This window comes from Diceros bicornis, chromosome X (assembly GCF_020826845.1).
Source record: "Diceros bicornis minor isolate mBicDic1 chromosome X, mDicBic1.mat.cur, whole genome shotgun sequence".
Taxonomy (NCBI): Eukaryota; Metazoa; Chordata; class Mammalia; order Perissodactyla; family Rhinocerotidae; genus Diceros; species Diceros bicornis.
The window spans coordinates 109,616,678-109,632,947 of record NC_080781.1 but is presented as its reverse complement, the minus strand read 5'-3'; the positions used below and the strand labels follow the sequence as shown (position 1 = coordinate 109,632,947).

Here is a 16,270-nt window from a genome sequence, read left to right as displayed (position 1 = left end):
CTGCCTTCCCCTACTACTCCAGCCTCCCTGATCTCGCCTGTCCTTGCACGTTCTCTGCTGCACCATAACATAGCACCTTACCCTACACAGTCTTGTGTTAGCCTCGAATTGTCTTGCAGATGTAAGTCTTTCTCTCTAATCAGGTGACCAGCTTCTGGAGGGCACATGACATAGGTCCAATAAATACTCATCACACCCAAGAGAACTGAATTAAGACACTTATCCATCCCAGGGCCAGGGAGAGCTCTAGGGTTCAGGCCCAAAATCCTCAGACAGATCCTATGTTTTCTTCCAGCTCTGAGAAACCCACTTCTCAGGTCTAAGTTGGTAAAGGAGTAAGGTGGGGAGGTACTCAGAGTGCCCAGGGCCATAAATGCAGCTTTCAGAGGCCCCTCCTCCGCAGGAGCCAAAGTTGTTCCTCAGAAGCCCTCCTGAGTGACCCAACAGAACCAACCCACTTCTGAAGCAGTCTCCATGGAATTCTTCCAAAAAGAACGTGACGCTCTTCAGTGGCAGCCACATGGCTTCCCAAGGTACAAGGATAAAAAGGCAGAGCACAAAGGGAGGGAAAGGGAGGCAGAGGAGAGAAATTGAAGGAGATAAGACAGAAACAACAGCAGCACTTCACTTCTTCCCTTTGCTACCTAAGATCTCATTCTAGGCCTTCCCAATAGCTTTGGAAAACCAAAGTTGGAGTCAACTCTCAGTGAAAATAATCATTCCACATGAATGAAAGTCAATTCCACTTCAGTGTCAGCCTTACAAAGGCCCAAATGGGTCAAGAAGGTGAAAAAAAGAATCTGAGGTAAAAATAAACATTAAAAAGAAACCTAGGCCTGGGAGTGTCTGAGGTAGGTACTTAATACCAAGTGAACCTGGACCATCTCTGTCAAATCTTTGGCCCTGAAACTGGTACAATCCAGTAAATAAGCACTGCTGAGGGCCCTCAGTGTTCTTAGATGGCTGCCATGCCCTCATCAGACTCAGTGGAAATTCGCCTCTAAATTCTTGCCCCAGCTTCAGAATTCCAGAACACTTATGGGCATATGCTCGCTTGTGTAGTCTGGCATTTACATTGCATTGTATAACACATGCAAGATTGGAAGGTCCTTGAGGACTGAGACAGGGGCTTATGCCTCTTTGGGTCTCCAGATGCCTTGCCCCATCCTGCTAGGCAGTTGTGGAAATGACACTAGCTGGTCTATAAAAGCGGCTGGAAAGAGAGGTCAGCCCAACTGATGATACCAGAGTCTCTCCGGCCAACTGGGAAGTGGACAAATGGGAGTAAAGAAACCACTCACCCTGGACCTGACACCTGCCTCTGTTGGCCTTTGCACACTCTGTCCCCAAAGTCAAGGTTCTTCTAACCGCCTTTGTCCATCCACCCCAGAACTGGATGGTCCCATTGCCACTCTCCACCCAGCCCCAGGAGTGCAAGCTGAGACTCCTGGCATGTCCTCCCCAGACAGCAGGATGGTTGAGTGGCTAAGAAGGCAGAATCTAGAAGCAGATGGAGTTGGGTTTGTACGCTCTTCCACCAGTCACTAGCTGTGTGACCTCAGGAAATTCACCAAGCCTCAGCTGCCTCATCCGTCTCATCTATAACATGGCGATAAATAACAGTACCTACCCTCATAGGGATGTTGTGGGGATTAAATTATATCTTCCACTGAAAGCCTTAGTGCAGCGCCTGGTGCATAGGAAATGCTCAATAAATGTCAGCTATTATTACTATTAATATTCACACCATGGACTACACTTAAGAGTTGGGGAAGTGTCCACAGCTTGAAGCAATTCTCCGCCACCAGTGCTCCTCTCAAGAACACCTTGTCCACATTCCCAAACTGGGTCAAAGCAACTTCCCAGAAAAGAAATCTTCTGCGAGAGGCAGAACCTCCAGAGCTCAACTTTCCCTCGTTCATTGATTTTGCTAAAGATTCCTTTCTGGAGCCTTCAGAAACCAGTCCTGTCTCCTGCTCCCTATCTTCATCCGCTGCTCTGCCAAACCCCACTGGGACTGAAGCACACGGGGCGTGGTGCTGAATAGGGGGCGGGGCACAAGGAGAGCAGAGGCCACCACTGACTGTCAGCATCCCACTTCCAGGCCACTTAGCCAGACACCATGAGAGTACACTGCAGACCAGTAAGCAACAAAATCCATGAAGTAAGGATGCTTGAGCCTTCATGAATGCTCTCAGGAGTTCATGCAATTTTTTTAAAAAAATAACAACCACATTCTCCTGGGACTCAAGAGTTGGCATGACTGTTTGGATTACATTGTAATGATCCCTGACTTACATTTGTGAGGCAGTGTATGTGTTTTATTTCTAGCAAAGGAGCTAGAGGTTGGAGTTCTGCATGTGGCAGGGGAGACAGGCACTAACTTCCTTTCTGAGGAGCTGGCTGCCCTGTGTGGCTGGTGAAGCTGTGATTCAGCTGAAGAAAAGTTGGACAACGGCAGGCAGCCCCACACCCTGACCTCTCATCAACAGCCAGAATCTCCTCGGTGAGCCTCCGTCCCCGGGTTAACTTATTTGGTTTTATTTTGTTCTGTTTTTTATCCCACTGACAACACAGAGCCCGAATCAAAGAAGCAAGAACACTCCTCACAGGCTTGTACAAAAACGCAGGAACTGCTCAATCTGATTGTATATGGCAAGAGGACAGTATTTGGGGGCAATCAATTAGCACTTGTGTCTCCCTCCTGTCCCCTTAACCCAGGGGGCCACGCATTCAGGACCCCAAATGCCAAGGAGGACAGTTCCCTCACTCCCCTCCCTGGAGAAGACAGAGAGCAGGGAGCCCATTGGGCGGCTGGACCTGATGTCATCTCAACTCACCCTTTGGGCTTCAGATCTTGCTTTTTTGTTCTTTCCATCAAGGGATACACAATATAGAAACTCTCTTAGTGCTTCCTCCACCTTGCCTAGGGTGGCTAAGGCTTGCGCTTTTCTGAAGTGTGCCTGGAAGAAAACATTAGCATTCAATCCCACTCTCATTCACCTTATTGATGATGCTATTATTAATAACACTAGCTAAATACTCCGTGGGTATTCACTATTGTGGGAAGTGTTTTAAAAGGATTATCTTCTCTACAGCCCTGTAATGTAGGCAATTGTTCTGAAGCCCTTTTTTTTTTTGGTGAGGAAGATTAGCCCTGAGCTAACATCTGTTGCCAATCCTCCTCTTTTTCGCTGAGGAAGGTTGGCCCTGGGCTAACATCCGTGCCCATCTTCCTCTACTTTATATGCGGGACGCCCACCACAGCATGGCTTGAAAAGCAGTGCGCAGGTCCACACCGGGGAACTGAACCTGGGAAACCCGGTCCGCCAAACTGGAGCACAAACTTAACCACTACGCCACCAGGCCGGCCCCTGAAGCCCATTTTTAAAAAGACAAAACTGAGACCCAGAGGAGTGGCTTGCCCAAAATAACACAGCTGGTAAATTGTGGAATCAGGGTTTGAGCCTAGGACTGACTGATACAAAAGTTCAAATCTTCATCCCTGTGCCACACTACCTCCCCTCTGCCCCACTATTGTATAGGACGTCTCACCAAATGTGGCAAGAACCCCCATTTGAGCACATACTAACCAGCTTTCAGGACCCGCCCAGATACGCCTTCCTATTAACTAGTCTGTCAAGCAGAGACCTAGCCCACATTACTAGCCTGAGTGACTACCTATACTTACTGATCATTTTTCAGAAGAGGCCCAAGGGAAGGCATGTGACCTCTCCAAGACCTCAAAGGTAGCTAGTGGCAGAGCTGGAACTAGAACTGTGGCCTAGGACCCCCAGAAAGCTCTTCCCCACAAAGCAGACTGCCTTCAAGGGGCTAACCAGGGGCTGAGCAAAGGCTTTCACTCCCATGGGCTCAGTTCACTTCTGTTCCTTTGCCGCATCTTTAAAAGGTATAAAAAAGTTTTAGGGCTCCTCAGGGTCGAATCCCAACTGGCCTGGGCGAGAAACTCTAGGAGTAGCAGAGGAACATCCTGGGGAAGAGGGAGGAAGAAGAAAAGAGGTGGGAAGAGGGCTGCCCTCTTCTGTGCCTTGGCCTTATAATTTGTTTTGGAGGGCATTCTTCTTGAATCACCTAGGTTGCCCCTCAGGGACCTGCTCCCCACTCCCTTGCCTCCGTGGCTGATCTTGAGTCTAACTTAGTGAAGGAAATGATCCAGGTTGCGGCTGCTGGGCGCTCCCCTGCCTCCCCTTCTAACATGCTTCTAAAGGCCAGGGGGCTTTCAGGCTCTGGCCTGGCTATAGGCGCTGGCCGGGATCTGCCTTCTTGAGCAGTGGTGCCTGTTACAAACCTTTGGGGACCTCTCCCTGTGCCCCCAACTCTCCACCTGGAGCCTAACCTCGGCTGGTGGTTTGTTCTCTTCCCACAAGTATTCACCAGGGGCCCTGTGGAGAAAGGCTCACATGACATTTCAGGGTGGCCAGAAGGAATAAGTGTTGGGAGACCAGAGAGGCCTCTGGGATCCCACCAATCATACCAAGGAACAACTCATATCGTCCACCTGCTCAGGGCAGCCAGCTCACTTCACTGAGAGCTGTACCACTTTCAGGATATTTTGAGTACCACTGAGCTCTGGCTGGATGGTTGGAACAGGGCTGCACAAGGTGAACCCCTCCCATAGGGGCATTTCACAGAGAAATGGTGGGAAGTATGCAAATCGGGGTGTGAGGTGGTTTTGAAACATATGCATCAGTTCAAGTCTGCTCTCAACCCCCCAGACGACAGAGTTCTCTCCTCACTGCCTCTCCGCTCACTCCAGCACTTTGGGGAAATGAAACTCCTGTTTAATACTTCCACCAACTCTTCCTTCACCGAGGAAGTCACTTTTCCCATTTCATCCAAAAAGGTCAACTGCTTACTCAGCCCTGCTTTCCACTGCTCTATGGAGGCCTCCACCCTTAGGCCCTAGGTTTAGGGGGAGCACAAAAAGTTGCAAAAGAATCCTGCTTCCCCCCAGGCAGCTCCCTGACCTGCACTGCTACAAGGCCTGAACTGCTCCCACTGAGGCTCCTTAGGGTTAAGACACTGGTGACTTTTAGCAAACTGTAAATGTGTTCCTTGGGAAAGAGAACATACTAATCCATCATCACCCATGAAAACCTTCCCGGAAAAGAACATATGAGATTGGCTCTGACATTAATGGCCCAGTATGCAGGCCCACAATGCTTTATCTGAAGTTCCCAGATCCATAAAAAGTCTGATAATCCACTATTTTCATAAGCTTGACATCAACAGTCATTAGGTGGCAAAACCTGATCTAAAATGATATAAAGTGTGTTATAGTCTTGATCTCAGTGTGACTTTTCATGTAATATGCTGCAGAAATATTAGTGTGTTTGATTATAGGGCGCTGTCCAGAGCTCATTGATGGTGTCACTTAATACATGGTCTTTATGAAATCGGAAACATTCTGGATTCTGAACACATCTGGCCCCATGGGATTCGGATAAGGGACCACAGACCGGGACTTGGATAAGTTGGGTTTCCTAGCGTTGTATCAAGAGAGCACTACACCAAGATCCAGCAGGCCTTATAGAATGGCTTCTTGGCCATGCTCCCCTGTGACCCTCACTGCATCCCTGTGAAGCGATCAGGGCGATAGTAATAGCTCCATTTTGCAAACAAGGACACTTTGGGTCCAGAAAGTGAAGCAACTTCCCCATGGTCACTTAGCTGGCAAGTAGCAGAGCCCAAGCTCAAATCTAATCTTCTAAACCAAATATTGACATGTGGCTGAGGGCCAGTCCTGAGACCAGACAGATGGAGAAAGTGACACTTTGCATCCTGGCATCTTGAGAGATGCCTAGCCTGTCTTTCTCCCCACCCCTCCATGTAACCTAGATGTTGGGATACCAGCAGGCTGACTGACTATATTAAGGACTCAAAGTGGCACAACCAACCAGCAATACTTCTCTCACTCTCCTCTTTCTACTGTTCCTGGAAAACAACGATGATGATCTTGATAAGAGCAAACACTCATATAACGCTATGTGCCAGGTACTGCTCTAAGCATCTTACATGTATTAGCTCAGGTAATCCTCACAACAAACCTTGTTAAGTAGGTGCTTTGAATATCTCCATTTTATAGATGAGGAGATGAGGTACAGGGAGGTTAAGTAATTTTCCCAAGGCCACACAGCTAATAAAAGAAGCAGAGCTGGGACATAAACTCAGGCAGTCTGGCTCCGAAGTCCATGTTCTGGAGAGTCACAGTGCCCAGGCTGCTCTGCAGGTTATCAGTTGAAGATCAAATTGGGCAAGAATCCAGTTCCCTTGCAGACTCCTAAGTCACCCTTTGTCAAGGGACCCTCAGCTCCTTTGCAAAGCCTTCTCCCTGCTCTGCTTCAGCTCTAGTCCCCTACCCCCCAGGGAGGCAGCCCTTCCTGCCAATTCCTGTCTACAGTACAACTCCTTCCCATCCCTCCCATCCCACACTCACCTTAAAACCCATTGGGCGGAGCTTACATGCTATTTCTGCATCATGCAGTGCATCCTCATGAGACTCCAAGGTGAAATAAATTTGAGACCGGTTGCTATAAAGCAAGTGGTCATTTGGAGCTGCCAAAATGAGAAGAAAAAACCCTCATTAATGGCCCCCAGCATAAACACGTGATAAGTCCTGTATCAGGACGGATCTTGATCAAATGGCAAGCTATCTAGGACTTTTCTAATAGGGATCCAAAGAGTTAGGCTCAATTTTCAGCCCTAATATTGCCTTCTGGGTCTGAGCTTCCCCAACTGTAAAGAAATAGTTTTTGCCTCTCTCTCAAGCAGTTCCTTAGAAGGCCTGGTAGTGTCAGTGGAGCACTAGCGACTTGGACACAGAGGAAACCCTTGGCACTTTGCTTCGGGGCTGTGCATGGCTAGCAACTGGCAGTCTGGCTTCTGAGTGAGATATATCACCCAAAAAGAAACAGGACATGGAGCTGGGAGAGGGAGGTGGCCAGATATTACCCCCATCCTGGCCACCAGGAAGACAAGTCCAAATTAGCCGTCTGGCGACATTAGCAACATCTCTGTCTACAAAGCCCAGCACATATGAAGTTTCTCCGAAGACCATGGGAATGCATTTGCAAAGCTCCATCCTCTCATTACAGATGGCCAAACATGAGCGAACCTGAACAAAGCTCCGGGGAATAAAGTGAGGTTGGCTCTCACCAACACTTTGAGTCACTAAATGCTGGGGTTGGCCAGGCCTTTAGATATCATCTAGCTCAACCAACCCATTCTTCAGATGAGGAAAATCAAGGCCAGAGAGGGGAAGGCATCTGCTCAAAATCACACAGCTAGCTTGTCAGACTCATTGCTAACTGGCTAGACTTTGAAGCCGAAGTGGGGGACATGTTCCCTTTTCTGAAGGGTGGATGATACTTAGAATAATAAAGAGCAGACACTGGCCATCTTCCAGTACAAAGATACTCTCTGTTGGGGAGTCCCCTTTCCTCTTAAAAGGGTGAAGTGGCCTTGACATTTTAACTCTGACTGCTCTGACGGGATTAACAAAGGAAGACGCCCCAGGGAAAAGTGATGGCAGTAACAAAGGGGGAGGAGGAGGGCAGGAAGGGGCTTTCCTGGCCCCTGGGGGATGGCTGAAAGGAATGGAACCTCCGTTGGAGATCTGGGCTTAAGTGGCCTTCATACTGCCCTGCTCTTCCCCAGGGACTGGGCTCCAGCTTCTGCTGCAGGAACAGGCTTTGTTAGTTTTTTCCCAAGAGTGTGCCCAGGCCTTGCTTGGGTGCCCATTACTCGCTCTCAAGACATTAGCAAAGAGTTAAGTCTTCTCTGTCTCTCCTTTTCTGCAGCACACACAAGCCGGGTGGCAGCTCTCAGTGCGTCTTGCCCAGGCACAGGATGTGCGTGTGGTGTGGGGGAGTCCCCCTCTCCCTCAGGTGCCAGTCTTGCCCAGTCAGCCCTCGTTCCATCCCCTCCCCCGTTACCTGTTGCAATCTCGGGTGGGAATTCAACACGTGAACACTGCAGCCCACTCCCTCCTCCACCCATCCGAGTCGGGCTCAGGGCACCGTCGGATCCAGAGCCCTGTCTGCCCAGCCCTGCTGTCTCCTCCTCGGCACACTTTGCCAGACACCGCGCCCCGCCGGCGAGCTCCTGGCAGCTGGCCCGAGCTGGGCAATACTGGGTCCAGACATGGGGAGTGGGAGGGTGCCGCTCCCTGAGGGAACTCTGGCGCCCTAGCCCGGCGTGGGGCTGCCCACGTCGCCCTTGAAGCCGCAAAGCCCACCCATCCCTCTCCTGGCAACACGGGAAAGCGGGACAGAGGCGTGCCCACTTCGTAGCCAGCCCACAGTTCCCGGGGATCCCTGATCACTTGCCTGACCCGGCCCCCCGCTGGGCTTGCGCGGTAGGGGTTCGAGGCGAGGGCACAGGCTGCGGGCGGGGCGGGGGGGGGGGCATCTATTTCAGCTGAGGATCGTGTGATAGGAAGCGGTGACAATGAGTCACAGGGCAGCGGGGCGCGAGCGCTCCCCCCCCCCCCGCACCCGCTCGCGGGATGGTTTCCGAGGCGAGCGTGGCCCACTTCGGTTACCTCAGCCGTTACACAATCCCGCCCGCCCGCGCGGAGGAGGGGCCGTCCGACCCGGGCCGCTCGCGGCCCTTATGCAACCAGTGCTCTCCTGACCTAATTCCTCGCCGGACCCACCCCACCAGGAGCCGCGGCTCCGGAAGGGACAACTCCCGGCCGCAAGGGCGGCCCGGGCCGGGGAGCGGCAGAGGCAGGCGCCGACCGAACACCTCGGTCTGGCAAGAGCCGGGAGGACCGGGCGCGAGTGTGGGAAGGGTGCGAAGTTCCTCTCCTGGCAGGGTAGGTGCGGGCAGGTGTAAGAAGGCACCCAGGCGTGCAAAGGGAGAGAGAGAAGGAGAGACAGAGAAACTGACACTGACAGAGATGGTGACAGTGAGCAAGACAGTGACAAGTATGTGAAGAGGCAGAGAAAAAGAGACAAACAGTGACACAAACAGAAACACGGACTGAAAGACGCAGAAGCAAACAGGAGAGAGAAAAAGACAAAGAGCAACAGGGAGAGAGAGACAGAGACACAGACACAGAGAAAGAGAGATAAAGCGGTAGAGACAGAGACAAAGCCAGAGACCGAACTCCAGAAAGGCTCCTCCCCCACTCCGGTCGCGGTCCATCCCACGGTCCCCCGCGGCCTCTTCTGCCCTGGTCCAGCCCCCAACTCCCTGCCCGGTTCCTTCCCCGCCGCCCGGCCCGGCAGCGCGGTGGGCTCACCTAGCCTGACTGCCTCGTTGTACTTGAGCAGCGCCGCCTCCACCTGGCGCTCGCGGTACAGCCGGTTGCCCTCGTGCCGGAGTTGCGACGCCCGTGCCGGGCCCGGGAACAACTTGCCGAGGAGGCCGCTGAGCACCACGTTGACCCGCAGCGGCGGCTGCGCCTGCTGCCCAGCCCGCCGGGCCCCGCGCGTCCGCCCGGTGGCCACCATCAACGCAGAGAGCTTGACCCCGCACAGCGCACAGCGCCGGTCGGCTGCCCGCCCGCGTTCCAGGCACAGTTTACAAAAGGTGTGGCCGCACGACAAGGACACGGGGTCTGACAGAAATCCATGGCACTTCCGGCACTTGAAGCCGTCCCACACCTCGGTGGCTTCGGCGGCCGTTGCAGCCCCTGCCTCCTCCGCCGCCACCGCGCTGCTCCCGTCCGGGGGCGCCGGCGCCAGCGCCTCGCCTTGCGGGACGTTCTCGGCCAGGAAGCGCACCAGCTGCTCCAGCTGCTCGGCTACCAGCTGCTGCCGCTCCGAGAGCTGTCTGTATACCTCGAGGGCTTCCCGGAGGCGCCCTCCAGACGCCAGGGCGTCGGCCTGCGTGAGCAGGACTTTGCACTCCCGCGTCGAGGCCCCCGGAGGCTGCTCTTGCTCCGGCTCCTGAGTCGGTAGAGGTGCGGGGCCTTCTGTAGCCACCTCCGAGTGGGGGCCCGTGTCTACGCGGGCCGCCAATGCCGCCGGCTCCGCCAGCCCTAAGTTATTACTGCCACGCTCGGCGGGCAAGCTCAGCATCTGTCCAGTCTGAAATGAATCCATAGGGAGAGGGACAAGCGGGGAAAAGGCTTCTAAGGACCGGGGACCCGGAGCAAGGAGCGACGGCTGCAGGGAATCGGGGCTGCCACAGGCGCCGCGCCGCCGTGCGCCGGTCCCTGCCGCGCCTCCGCCACTTCCATGCCGGCCGCCCCGCGCCGCCTAATAACTGTCTTGTCTCAGCAAAGTGTTATATAAAACGGCACCACGTGACGCGCCGCCACGCCGCTCATTGGCCGGCAGCGGGGAAATTGTTACAAAACCAGACAGTTTTGTAACAGTGTTGCGCTTGCTTCTTTTGGCTTCGCTTTCCTTGGCTTCTTTTTGACGTTGTTTGTGTTTACACTCCGCCTTATTTCCCCCTCGCAATGTGCTTCCTTTTCAGAAGAGAGAGAGGGAAAAAAACCCAAAGTCTTCTCTCGGGCTTCTCCGTCTCCAAACCCTACCCCATCCGACCTCCAAAGCCGCCAGCAAACAGGTCCCCTCTGCCAGCCGCTCGCTAACGGCCCCCTCCCCCAACCCGTCCCTGGAGAGGCCGGTACCTCGAGGTGCGCCGGCCGCCAGGTCTTTTGGGACGCCGAAGGCTTGCCCTGGGAGCCCCGCCCCGGATCCTCACACTCCGGGTCCCTGACCACCTTCCCCGGGGAGTCCTCCAAAGGTAATGAGTGCGGTTATCCGAGGCCGCTTGGTCTCCTGTGCTGGGAGCGACTCGCAGCAGCGGACCCGGCTGGCGCAGAAGTTGGGCGGCGCTCGCTAAGCGGTGAGGGACGCGCCGAGAAGATGCGCTCGCCGGCTCGGGCCCGGGGGACCCCCGCTGGACACGCACCCGGCCCTGGGAGCCACCGGCCGGATGGGCGCGGCCACGAGAACTCGGTCAGCTGGAGTCAGTAGGTAGTCTGGGGGCGTGGGAGAACGGCAGGCGGAAGATGGGAATCGAGAGCGCTACTCTGGAGAAAGTCCGAGAATCCTGGCGCACTCCGGAGGCCGAGCTGCCTCCAGGTTCCCGGCTCCCGGCTCCCGAGCGCTGAGTTCAGACATCAGCGCGTCACAGTGGGGGGCTGCGCACTAGCCCCCTGGTGCTTGGCTCACAATGGCTAGGGGGCCGCCAGGGTGCCCCGCTTATTTCCAGAAGACCAGTGTAAACCGCCCACACTCTGTCTCCCTCCCACCCCCACACTTTGGACGGGAGCCACATGCACAAAAAATAAGCAGACAGGGGACCAGCCCAGTGGCCTAGTGGGTAAGTTTGCTACGCTCCGCCGCAGCGGCCCGGGGTTCACAGATGCGCATCCTGGGCGTGGACCTATGCACCGCTCATCAAGTCATGCTGTGGCAGGCATCCATATAAAGTAGAGCAAGATGGGCACAGATGTTAGCTCTGGGCTAATCTTCCTCTCCAAAAAAAAAAAAAAAAAAAGCAGACAGGCTTAGAGACCTAAGGGAATAACGCACTTTCTCCGTGGTCACGCTGCTCCGAGCAGGGAGGCGGGGTCTTGGGCTTGCCTCGGGCTCAGTTCGCCTCCAGAATCTGCGGATTCTGGGCAGTGCCTAGAGCAGTGCCTGGGGCAGAGTGGTGCCCCAGGGGCCTGAAGACCTACAGTTGGCTCTTGCTGTGGCCACTTCTTAGCTGAGTGGCCTTGAGTAAGTGACCTAAACTCTGGGAGCCATTGTTTTGGCTTCTGAACAAATGCCAGGCATGGTCTTAGTTGAGATCAAGTCATGTTTCAGAGCTGGGGGCCACAGGCTGCATCCCCAGCTCTGTGTCTCCTAGGTCGTTAATCCCCCCTTGAGTCAAAACCAAGGTCTCAGAGAACAGATATTGGGCAGCTATCCCTAGGGCCTCCCTCTGGTGAGGCAGGACAGGGGGAGAGGGTCAGAGGGGAGAAAGGAAGCTGGCATATAAGGGAAAGAGACTAGGAAAAGAAACAGGAGCTAAGGCTTAGCCAGGAAGGCATAAGGCCCACATGGGAAAACTCGGCTTGCAGCCCTGGCTTTGTCATGACTTGCTGTGAGACCATGGGCAAGTGCTCCGGCCAGGTCTTCGTTTCTCCTGATCTCCAAGGTTGCCTCCAGCCCTAACCTTGAGTGGCTTGTATCCTAAGACCAGATTTCATGATACCAACTCAACTACTTAAATACAAAAGACTAGTTCAGATGCTGTGGGTGGTGGCTTGGACAAGGGGTGAAGTCGGCAGTAGTAGTAGAGGGCAGGGGTAGCTGGACAGCTGTCCTCTTCGTCGGGGCCAGGCCTGAGCTCGATTTTGAAGACAGGGAAGTCAGGGGACTGGCCAAGAAGTGGAGGAGATCGCTCTGCCGGGCAGGCAGTCGGGGAGAAGCTGGGGCTCCTGCTGACTTGCTGTCTGACTAAGGGGAGCTCCTCTCATCCTTCAGTTTCCCCTGCTATTGAATGTGGCCTGTCTTAGTCCGTTCAGGCTGCTATAACAAAATGCCATAGACTGGGTGGTTTATAAACAACAGAAATGTATTTCTCACAGTGAAATTATTTCTGGAGGTTGGGAAACCCAAGACTAAAGTGCTGGCGGATTCAATGTCTGGCGAGAAGCCACTTCCTGGTTAATAGACAGCTGTCTTTTTGCCGTAACCTCACGTGGCAGAAAGGGGAAGGGGTCTCTCTGGGGTCTCTTTGATAAGGGCACTAATCCCATTCACGAAGGCTCCACCCTCATGACCTAATCACCTCCCAAAGGCCCCATCTCCAAATACCATCACACTGGGGATTAGGTTTCAACATATGAATTTTGGGGGGACACATTCAGTCTATAGCAGGGTCCCCAGCATTAATTATCTGCCTACCCCTTCAGGCACCTGTGAGGAGGGATGGTCTGTGGGGCAGGTAAAGACATTTATATGAAAGGGCCATGAGATGGATAATGATGAAAACCTCTTAATTCAAGAATTTTATTCTTTTGACAAGTTTTAAAAATAGATGTCGGTTACCCAAAATTGTCTTCCAGATGCAGATCTGGGGTGTGCCTTGCTCCCTGGACCACCTGGACAAGTAAGCATTTCCTGGGTTGGTTTCCCTGCCTTGCCCGTCGGGGAAGGAGAGGCAAGGAGAAGGCCAAACCTACTCAGGCAGCAGGTTTCAGTCCTGCAGGCGTGGAGCAGAGATGCTCTCATCAGGTAGCCCCTCCCAAGGCTGACCTTGGTCAGGAACTTGGTCAGGAATGTTAATAGCTGCCAGGGTGATGCAAAAGGCAGCACCAGCTACTCACTGAGCAGACTCCACGAGAGTTTTACATTGTATGCCAGTCAGGACTGCCTGTAGGATAACACCAAATGGGTTTCTATTGAATACGGGAAAACATTACCACAGGGGTTTTCTTTCCTTCTTTATTTAAATTAAACAAACATTACAGCGATATACATTTGGGGACTAATCAGAAATCTCCTACTCAAAACTCTCTCCCCTCTGCTCTAATTGGAGCTCCCTAGGAGGGGAGGGGAGAGATTGACACCACTTTTTCAGATGCAAATATTCCCTTTGGAGGGCCATGGGGTTCTTCAAACCTGCATTTATGTGGCTAGGATTGCCCCGTGGCTAAGGTTAACCAGGAAAAAGACCAAGAGGAGAGCTGCCCCTCCTTTCCAACTGACTACAGCAAGTTTTCCAACTGGGCTCTGAGGGACCTCTCAGGGGCTCAGAGGAGACAGCAGGCCAGCCTCGACTCTCGCTCCCCTCAACCAGGGCAGCCTTGCATCCACCTGCTTCACGTAGTGACCTGTTTCACTTAATGTCTTGTGTCTATCATCTCTTCCTCAGAGGACAGTATTTGAACAGATCTTACTGAACATGGCAGTGGACATTTTGGACATTTGGGAGAGTGCAGAGGGACAAGAGGAAATCCAGCTGGAATGGCATATCCGGAATGCCCTGGGTCATTCACAGAGGAGAGAGTGGGCACCCAGATAATTAAGAGTTGAGAGTCTTATACTACCCCGCCCCCCCCACCCCCACACATGGACACAGGCTATGCATGAAAGCTTGGCCAAAGCACTTACTTGCTCTTTACTTGGGTCTCTCATTTTATAAACTGGGAGTGACCTATCAGTTATGCAGTCCTTACAGGGGAAAAAAAGGCATCGTGGGCATTAATGGCATTAACATGAAAAAGGCTCTCCTTGTTATCTAGAGTAGCCGAAACCCAGATCTAAAAGAAACTTTACAGATCAATCCTGGTTTCACAAATGAGGGAACTGAGAGAAACCAAGTGACTTGCTGCAGGTCACAATGGCAGTTTGTGATACAGCCAGGATTGGAAGCTAGGGCTCTTGTCTCTTCGTTTAAGGTTCTTTCCATGTGATCAGAAAGCTTCCAAAGGACACAGAACATCTCCCTAAATAAGTAAGAAATTATTTCAGATTTCCAAATTACAAGATTTGCAATCCAACAAATATTTATTGAACATATACTGTGTGCTAATGCAGCTGGCATTTGTGGGGCAATGATAGAAGGGTATGACACAGTTCTTGTCCTCCGGTAGGTAACTGAGGAAACAATAGGCAAAGATTTGAAACAGTTAAGTAAAAATAACAAGCAGTATGTGAGAAGTGCCAAGACGGGGAACAGTGAGTCCAAGTGAAAGCTCACAGGAGACAGACTGCATTGCTTCCATCTCGTAGAGAAGGCGCCTTTAAGCTAGGTTGGAGAAGATTTAAACAGAAAAGTTCAAGACCAGCCTGCTGCTCAACTCAAAGGGGTTCCCTTCACTTTGGGGGCCATGTAGCTGGGAGAAAGGAGGAGAAATCCAAGCAAGCTAGGCTGGTCAAGGCCCAGGAATTTGTATTTTTAAAGGCTACCCATGTGATTATGATGCTCAGCCAGGTTTGGGGTTCACCTGCGTAAAGGATACTGTAGAACAGATTGGATAAGTACATCCCAATCCTTCTTCCTTAGCTCATCCTCAGTTTCTCTGGAGGTAAGCATCAATAATTCTTGTCTACATTTTACTGGAGGGAAAACTGAGGGTCCAGAGACTTTCAATGATGTGTTCAAGGTCATTCAGCAAGTATGGGGACTCTGGTTTCCTGCCAACCAGTAGAAACAGAAAGATCACAAGATACCATCCCAAGGACGATTTTGCTTCGTTTCTCTGCAAGACAAGTCAGACCCGCTTGGTTAGCCAGAGAGTTTGTTGCCCAGAATACAAAAAGGAGCAAGTCTCTGGAGCTGCCAGGTGTGTGGGACACAGCCCAGGGCGAGGTTAGTTGCTGGGAGCTTGGAGTTCTAACTTTGCTGTGTGACTCAGCCCAAGCCACTTCCCCTCTCTCTTTGTGTGTCCTTCACCTATTAATAACAATGCCCAACGTCACGGTTGGGATTAGCTACCAGTGATGGAAAATGCACAGTGCAGTTAGTCCCGATGTGATTCCTGGGAACAGAAGGGATCCACAGCCATCTGCCGACTGTTGCGAGTAAAATATGTGTTGGCTGCCTTCGGAGTAGAGGCATTTTCTTTCCAGGAGAAGAGTGAGCTAGAGGCCTGAGGCTGGGCCCTGCCCTCTTCAGGGCACTGACCAGGGGGGAGGCTCTAGAGAGCCTGGCAGAGAGCAGTCTGGTCTTAGGAGGAAAAAGAAATCAAAGGCAGGTTATCTGCAGGGAAAGCAGCAAACATTCATCAGAAGGAAATCATCTGAAGACACTGGCAGGACTAGGAAATGGTTAAATTAAGGCTTGGATGTTCTTTCATAAATTGTGGTAAAATATACAAAACATAAAATTTATCATTTTAACCATTTTTAGGTGTATGGCTTAGTAGTATTAAGTGCATTCACATTATTATGCAACCATTACCACCATCCATCTCCAGAACTTTTTTCATCTTGCAAAACCAAGACTCTGTACATTCTGTACCCATTAAACAACAACTCCCCATTCCCCTCTCCCTCCAGCCACTGGCAACCACCATTCTACTTTCTGTCTCTATGAATTTGACAACTCCAGGTACCTCAAATAGGTGGAATCATACAGTATTTGTCTTTTTGTGACTGGCTTATTTCACTTAGTATAATGTCCTCAATGTCCATCCATGTTGTAGCATGTGCCAGAATTTCCTTCTTTTTAAAGGCTGAATAATATTCTATTGTATGTATATACATACATATATAGTTTATCCATTCATCCATCAATAGACAATTGGGTTGCTTCCACATTTTGCCTATTGTACATAATACTGTTATAA

General features: G+C 52.0%; 1 protein-coding gene across 3 annotated transcripts in view; it reads right to left on the bottom strand.

Annotated features, from left to right (window-relative positions):
- The window catches only part of LONRF3 (LON peptidase N-terminal domain and ring finger 3), a 38,849-nt gene extending 28,509 nt beyond the window's left edge, over nucleotides 1-10,340 (bottom strand). For 2 of the 3 annotated variants that reach the window (XM_058536582.1, XM_058536584.1), the window contains exons 1-3: nucleotides 9,269-10,340; nucleotides 6,458-6,576; nucleotides 2,841-2,963 (exon numbers count right to left, since the gene is read on the bottom strand). In XM_058536582.1, the coding sequence (XP_058392565.1) occupies nucleotides 2,841-2,963; nucleotides 6,458-6,576; nucleotides 9,269-10,073 (1,047 nt within the window). In that variant the 5' untranslated portion in view covers nucleotides 10,074-10,340. The remainder of the gene's footprint in view (nucleotides 1-2,840; nucleotides 2,964-6,457; nucleotides 6,577-9,268) is intronic. The other variant, XM_058536583.1, reaches the window with a different exon arrangement.
- Between the last annotated feature and the right edge of the window lie 5,930 nt (nucleotides 10,341-16,270).